The 7,713-nt window shown below is 34.1% G+C and overlaps 2 protein-coding genes across 3 annotated transcripts; both read right to left on the minus strand.

The window, feature by feature from the left end:
* LOC109330174 lies at positions 41–624 on the minus strand. Its single transcript, XM_019564239.1, has one exon. The coding sequence runs from the start codon at positions 527–529 to the stop codon at positions 92–94; it is 438 nt and encodes a 145-aa protein (XP_019419784.1). The 5' UTR covers positions 530–624; the 3' UTR covers positions 41–91.
* Positions 1,833–7,511, minus strand: LOC109330173. 2 transcript variants are annotated; one of them, XM_019564237.1, is made up of 9 exons: positions 6,697–7,511; positions 5,715–5,951; positions 5,305–5,518; positions 5,018–5,127; positions 4,730–4,929; positions 4,266–4,369; positions 2,795–2,982; positions 2,495–2,694; positions 1,833–2,366 (listed from the first exon to the last, which is right to left on the minus strand). In XM_019564237.1, exons 1-9 carry the CDS (start codon positions 6,923–6,925, stop codon positions 2,169–2,171), a joined length of 1,680 nt encoding a protein of 559 aa, XP_019419782.1. In that variant the 5' UTR covers positions 6,926–7,511; the 3' UTR covers positions 1,833–2,168. The 2 variants fall into 2 exon arrangements, with proteins under 2 accessions (XP_019419782.1, XP_019419783.1); XM_019564238.1 differs by having other exon boundaries at positions 6,764–6,875.

A 7,713-nucleotide genomic window follows, 5' to 3' on the forward strand; every position in this document is an offset into this window, starting at 1 on the left:
GTTCATTAAGAAAAACATAAACATTTTTGTTTTGTTAAAAATGGATGAAGAACCAGGTAGCAGAAGGAACAAAAGAAAGACGAAAACGAAATCAATCATACTTCTCTCTCCAAGAATAAACAAGGAAGAAAAGCCAAGACAACGCTAATACAACATCACCAAAACTTTGCCTAAGCCAATCCCATGCGAGATCTTCAACCTTCCTTTCAAAGTAGATCCTCCACATAGCCATGAACACATGAAGAATCATGCAACCTTTGGCGAAGAAGGATTGAAAATCACGATCCTTAACAAACGAAACCATGAATAGTAAGAAACCTATAGCGAGAAGAAGAAGACCGGAGAATGAATCAGAGGTTTTGATTAGAAGCTGATCGTGAGGAGTAGATCCGAGAAGCTTTGTCGCGGTTTCAACGCCATGGCCGAAGGTATAAACTTCTTTCATGTAGAACATCATCAGGGCCCCACTTGTCATTGCTATTAGGGAGTGTAGGAGACATATCACCAAAAACGCTGATGATGAACTCATTTTGTGCTCTATGGCTTTCAAGGCTTGGACATTGTTGTTTATGTAAAAACCCTAAAATTCATTTTATTTTCGAAGAGGGAGGACGAACAAGAACGTTCAATCAATGTTTTACGAGAATAATGTATCTCCTCGTATCAAAAAATAACTTATTTAGTATTAAATAATACATGTGAGTGACGTTAGGATACAGTGTCCATTATGGTCACAAACTCACACGCGGCTTCATACTCACTGATCTGACTTCGGTGCAAATTGGAGTTTTCACCTTTATGTCCATTTCTATACATATTTTATTAATTATTATATTCAAATAGTAAATAAAAAATATAATATCAAATACATTTAACTTTTTTTTAATTTGATTCTCATATTAAAATAATTATAAAGAAGAATTGGTAAAAATATAGGTTTATCTAATTCGATCTTATAATTTATCATCAATTAATAAATGATAATTATGAGTATGGATCTCCTTTAACCTCCTGGATTAAATATAACCAAGCTCCTATTGATTATGATTTTATATGAGAGAATAAGATTAAAACAAGAGAAAAAAATATATACAGAGTTTTATGCACTATATCACTGCATCATCAATCATTGATATTTAATAATCTTTAACTTTTAAAAAAAAGTAATCAAAATAAATGGTGGAGAATGTGTTGGTTGTGTATAAATTTTTGGACAGTGTATAAATTTTAAACTCTTAACATAAATGATCATGTCATCAATAACTCATTTTTTATCCTAACCATCCATGTATAATTATATAAGATCCATATCTCTTATTCTCACAATTTTTATATAAGAATTATTCTCACTTGAGTCACGTCAATAGTTAATATAGACAGTTGAATTTTATGTTACTTGCACGATCAAAAATAAAAAAATGATAATGCAATCAATAATTAACTTTTAATCATAAACAATTCATGTATAGTTGAAGACCCAAACTTATTGTCACAGTTTTTATATGAGAACTGTTATCACTTGAGTTACTATATATATATATATATGATGAGGAATGATCATACCCAAGTTAAGTTACACTCAATTTCAATCATTTATTTCCTTAAATCTACCGGACAAAATGAGTGAATGCAATAAATTATTTAAGATTTCTCTTTCTCTCTCATCATTTATTGCATTTACTCATTGGTCTATTGGATTTAAAAAATGAATGACTGGAATTGAGTATAACTTAACATAGGTATAAACGAATCTTTCCTCTATATATAAATATTATTATTAGAAGATAAAATGACCAAGATAGTATGCACAAAGAGAATCTTTGGTACTAAACAAAAAGAAAAAACAGAAGATGCATATATATTTGGTGAAGATCAAGTACATTTTTGACAGTATGGTAATGGAACAACAAAATGGGTTTACCATGTTTGAGGAATTTGGTGGCAAATGGTAACCCCTGTATAATGTTATGATAATAATTATTGAAGAACTTTACTCTATATATACAACAAAAAATTCAATAGCAATGGACAATTTCATAAAGTAAAAAGAATGTGATACGTAGGAACAATAAAACTCTCATCTTCCACGTTATCTTTCCCTTCTTCTCTGCTGCAATGAGTGATTTGCATAGGTGGAATGCCTCAAAAAATATCATCCAAAGAAAACTTTAATTTGCTTCCATGTCTCTATTTCCAGCCACCACTTTGCGGTGGCGTCTAGAACCCGCTTTCCTATGCTTTCCGGGGTTTCTCCGGACCGATGCCTTTTCTGGTAAAGTTTCAAGCCCGGGCAATGGAGGTGGTGGAGGATTGAGTGCAACAGAGACTGGTGCAGCCAGCTTCAACAATAAGTCTCTATGGTATTTCTGTAACCACATGAAGAGATTTGCATTACACAAATGTAAGTGAGATAGTAAAACCACATTCCAATGAAGTTGGTTTCAATAAATAAAGGTTACAATTACGAATGCAATTTCGGAAGACAAATAATTACCTGAACTACAAAGTTGCGTCTTTCACAATCCAAGAACATGGACAAATGAAAATCCACCCTCGATATAAGTTTGTCTCTGACAACTGCGAAACTAATCTGGTCCCGAGAAGTAAACCGGTCAACTTCATTATACCAAAGACAAGTGAAGAGGTTGCTAATAGGAACATGCTCTCGTACTATTACACATCCTTCAGGAACATCTGCAATTCAAGAATCAATGTTCAGAAAACATACTAAGTCCAAATTGAACCAGCAAGTGCACCTCATCACACATGGAAAGAAAGAAAAAGTTTAGCGTACCACTTATAATAGGAAGTTTTGCCTCTGTATATGGAGTCAGTCCCTCATTCTTGTAAAAATCGATTTGAAAGTCAATAGAGGCATTATCATACTTTCCAGCAGCTTTATTTGCTTCAGCCTCAGTAAATACATCAAAGCGCTTATAGTGTTTAGATATTGCAAAAGTCGCATTCTTCCTCCACAGAAACCTAAATAAGAAAAGGTAGTGCAAAGTCAAAATACGTATGAATATCTCCCCGAATAAATTGTATTCAGGAACATAGCCCAAGCCAAGCCATCATATATATAAAAAACCCAGTAATAACTCAATCTTGGTTTTCATGCAACATACAATATCAAGATCTTGGTCAAGTGGTTTTTTTATAGCACCAAATTTGTAGTATCCAAATAATAATTCTGCATATCGAAGGCATTTGACAAGACGCTAGTACTACAAACCGAAATAATGCTAGCTCCTACATGTCTAGAGGAAAGTTCTTAAACATAACCGATAATTCTATTATGCTAGCTCCTAATAAGTACTAATGTTGGTGAAATATCAATTTGAAGAAATGCCCGATCATGGAGACAATTAATTATCGTAATTTTATAATCAGGGGAGGCTGAGATAAGAATCCTAATCCATTTTTGTCTGCATCATGCTTTGATGATTAAGCTAGTAGTAGTCTTGGGCTTCTATTCATTGGGAACCTCCACGTCGGTGTGGTCGTCTCTTATTGCATGACCTCATTGATGCTTCTTGCACTGAGTTAAAAAATATCAGGACCAGAGTACGGTTTAATTACGCATCTGATTTCAGTTATCCTCACTTTCAATTGCTATGCTCTGAAAAGGGTATCGGAGTGAAGCCAACTCAGAAACAAATAATAGGGGAATATCACAGCTTGAGATCTGGCAACCATTTTAAGGCGACAAACTCTTCGGTAAGACCAATCATTACTTTTCTTCATTGAAACATATATGTAAGACAAATTGTCAAAACCTCATCTACCGTTAAATATAGAAGCATTGTAGTCTAGAAAGATCAAGAGACGAGCTTGTGAGGGAAAGAAATTCCATAGTTGGACTTCTGGAATTTTCTATGCCAGTTTTGACAGAAAGAACCAGAAATGTATTTAAGGAGCATCAAGCACATGATAAAACACAGTGCAATTGAGACACTGAATGAAAATACACAAATAATTACCACAATTGGTAAAACCAACACACATACTACTGGCATATATCAACCCTCACATCTCCAAGTGCCACTGTGGTAGTTACATTCAGTTTGGAATAAAACATTATGAGTCAATTCTGCATAAGCAATGCACCATATCTATCTCAAATAGAATTAGATTAAAAAAGTGAACCACACATCAGATTATGTATCAAATAAACGTATGAATAAAATGAGATATTTACATAACTTTTATATGCAAATGAATAAGGTCTACACTCTATTGTATCAAAAATAGATACTGAAACATACCTTTCAAGAATTTGATATGGATCAACAACAAGCTCAAGCTTTCCATCAAGCCATATAGAGTAGCGGGCATTTGGAGCCATTCTATGCAACAGAAGCTTTGGAATCTGTGGGAAAGTTAGATAAGTTACAAGTACATAAAAGTACTACTTTATGAACAAGAAAACACAGTAGCATTCGGGGTAGATTTTTTGTTATTTCAATTAATATCAAAAAGCTTAAATCATATTAAGGAAAGAATCATCATAATGCTCTCTAACACGAGGCTCAGTCAGTATGGCATATTAACTCCTTCAACGAAGATTACAGAAAGATCCACAGTCAACAATATTAATTTTCCAGAGCAAAGACCAGATCATAAAGAGAAGCATAATTATTTAAAGCTTGAGCAATGAATAAGACAAACAACCCATTTGCTAACTTCTAGTTCACAGACATAATGATGCTTGCCAACATATAATCCTGACCTTTCCAGTGCGTCTTGCATCTGTGTAAGGAATATTACGAACAACAATAACTCTCCATAAACCGACCTTCTTGCTGATTCCCATCTTGCCAGAACTCCTCAAATATTCTTCTGTTATTTCATCTACAAACATCAGGAAGCATATAGTCTTCCTGGAATATTCACTTATATTTGATGGTTCATTTATCTCATCAAAATTTCCTGAACGGCATGTTTATTTAATCAGCAAAGTACTACTAGCTTAAAGCCTTAAACAACTAAATAAAAGCAGAAACCACAAAATACAGACCAAATATGGCTGATGCAACAACTATGCCCCGGCACTGCTCCATAGCAACAAGGTCATCTTCATCTAAGTCAAATCCTGTGTTGTGGCCAGGTTTAGCTCCTCTTACGAATCTGAATGACACACACATGCATCATTGAAGATGCAGAATGGACGGATGTATGTAAAAGAGTAGATGAAATATACTTTAATACTGGCACAGACTAATTATAAACATAAAGAACATTCTTCAGTGCTACTAGAAATACATAAGGCAAAGTGGCAAATATCCAACAAAAAGTAAAACTTACCCACAGTGGACACTCATTGACTCTCGTATATCAAAAGAATCATTTCTCTGCCTTAAAGTAGGATATCCACCAAAGTCTGAACCACCAAATTCTCCATCTCTGCTTAGATTTTCCTCGTAGATAAATGTTAAATTCTTAAGCACTGGAGAAGGTGAAGGGAACTTCGGCATAAGTGCAATGGCTTCCTCCACGGGGAGATAACATACAGGGCATGCTGAAATGTAAACAAGCTAGAACATTGAGGAGCAATACAATTAAGTAACCTAAAATATCCTAGGGCCACCATATCCAACTACCAACATTTTAGGAACTAATTGAAACCTGCAAGTATGACAGATACTATCGGAAATTACTAAGAACAAAACAACCCAAGATATCTGAGTCAAAAAAATAGTAAAACTAGTACTTACGCCGTGGTCCAGTACGCTTCTTATCTGCTGGTGGGGGAGGAAGTGTGAAACTATTACATGGATGGCCAGGAGGAAGAGAGTAGCCCATAAAATATCTCGGGGGAAGAGGGGGAAGTAACAAACTTGTTTTGAATCCCATGGCAGTTGCCATATTGATCATAGATGGGGAATTACTTAAAGACAGGCTTTCATTTACACTTATGGTTTGTACATTGTTCCCTTCCTGTGAATCTTCACCTGAAAGGAAGCCATATAACAAACATGATGTTAGAATTAAAAGCTGAAACCATGTGATTATGACAATATATATGAATTGCAAAACAAGTTTTCTTCCTTCGGCAAGGCATTTGGCATTGCATTCCTAAAGTAGCTTTTGATGCATGGACAAATACATAGAACAAAAGGGAACATAGTGCCCTGTTCTGTTCTCTTGGGTTCCACTAAAAGGTGGAACCAAGATGTCTCACTTTTTAACCCTCAAGTCCCTTTTTGTTCTATTTATTCTGGAATCAAGGTGTCCCACTTTTTTAACCCTACTGTCTTATTCTATCCCATTTATAATGGATGCATTTGGAAGATCTTATTTGGGCTTATGAAAATATCATCTTCTTATAAACTCTTTTTAGCTTATTGAATAACCTTTTTTTCATTATGTTCTAGCACGTCTCCGAAAAGCTACCTAAGATTGATGGTTAATCGGATTCATCCTATGCGGCTATATGACCAATTATATTCATCAAGATGTTCCACTTTTCAACCCTTATATCACATTCTGTTCTATTCAAAAACTACATCAAACACAAAATAAAATAGATATCATATATTATGTTCCATCATGTTCTAGCATCTCTACCAAACAGATAAATCCTATAACCAATCACATTCATCAAAAGGAAATTTAAAATCATAATCACATTGAAATTACATAACAAAAACTTATATAAAAAAGGAACAAAGGGAAAAGAGAAATATAGAAATAAACCTTTGCCAACATAGAGAACCCAAACGAAAACAACAGCTGAGATGAGAGAGAGAAGGAGCATTCCAACCTTCTTTCGACCCGCGAATTTGAAGATCCAATTCAAAGACCTATCTTTCTCTTTAAGCATCTTTGAACCTTTACGCCCTGTTTGAATTGGTGAAATTCCATTAATTTGTTGTAGCTGCTTCTCCAATGAACCATAACTTCCACTACGAATACCCAAACTCATTTTCTTCTCTTTAAACCTTCACTACTCTCACACTCATGCAACTCTATCATTGCCCTCTCATTTCCTCAACCTTCAATATAACTAACCAAACAACCCCTTTATGTTTATTTTCAACTATTCAACACACGCTTCACCAATTTTCTCCAAAATCAAGGGTACCCTTTTGAAAATTTTCACGGAATCAAAGTACCCTGTGACTGAATTGCACTTTACAATGTCGCTCTAACTTCAAAATCAACAAGAAAAACGAGTTATGAATTCTATTATGAGTGATAAAGAAGAAAATTGTAGTGGGAGAAGCAGAGGGGAAATCAAATCAAACTTGGGATTCTAGAAAAACCAATTGAAACAAAAATTGGGTCCCAAGAAATATTCCCCCTTTCTTACAGAGGAGGATGAATCTCTGGTTTTGTGATCGAGTATGTAGGGTTTTTAAGCAGAAAAAATCTGCTTTTTTTGTTCTCAAATCTCAGACTTGGAAGAAATCTGAGATCACAAAATTGAACTAGTATTAAGAAATATTAATTTCTTAATTTCGCTGGTTCTGAAAAGAGGATGATATAAGAAGAAAAATAAAGGGGAAATGTACTAAACTAAAACATAGGATAATAGTTCAGACAGTGATGTTTATAATAATGTAATAATAAATAAATAAATATAGTCCTACCCTACGATTGATTTGCATTTCGCATCTAATTGTTTTAGTCAAATGGTCAATTTTCATAAATTCAATAATGCTATATATTTAACACTTTAATTTTTTTAGTCAAATATATTAGTATAAAACT

This window comes from Lupinus angustifolius, chromosome LG16 (assembly GCF_001865875.1).
Source record: "Lupinus angustifolius cultivar Tanjil chromosome LG16, LupAngTanjil_v1.0, whole genome shotgun sequence".
In the NCBI taxonomy this organism is placed as follows: Eukaryota; Viridiplantae; Streptophyta; class Magnoliopsida; order Fabales; family Fabaceae; genus Lupinus; species Lupinus angustifolius.

Coding starts and splice junctions, on each gene's coding strand:
- LOC109330174 (XM_019564239.1), bottom strand. CDS start 529: ATGAGTTCATCATCAGCGTTTTTGGTGATATGTCTCCTACACTCCCTA.
- LOC109330173 (XM_019564237.1), bottom strand. CDS start 6,925: ATGAGTTTGGGTATTCGTAGTGGAAGTTATGGTTCATTGGAGAAGCAG. Junction 4,930..5,017: donor TGTTGCATCAGCCATATTTG/GTCTGTATTTTG, acceptor CATGCCGTTCAG/GAAATTTTGATGAGATAAAT. Junction 2,367..2,494: donor GACGCAACTTTGTAGTTCAG/GTAATTATTTGT, acceptor ATGTGGTTACAG/AAATACCATAGAGACTTATT.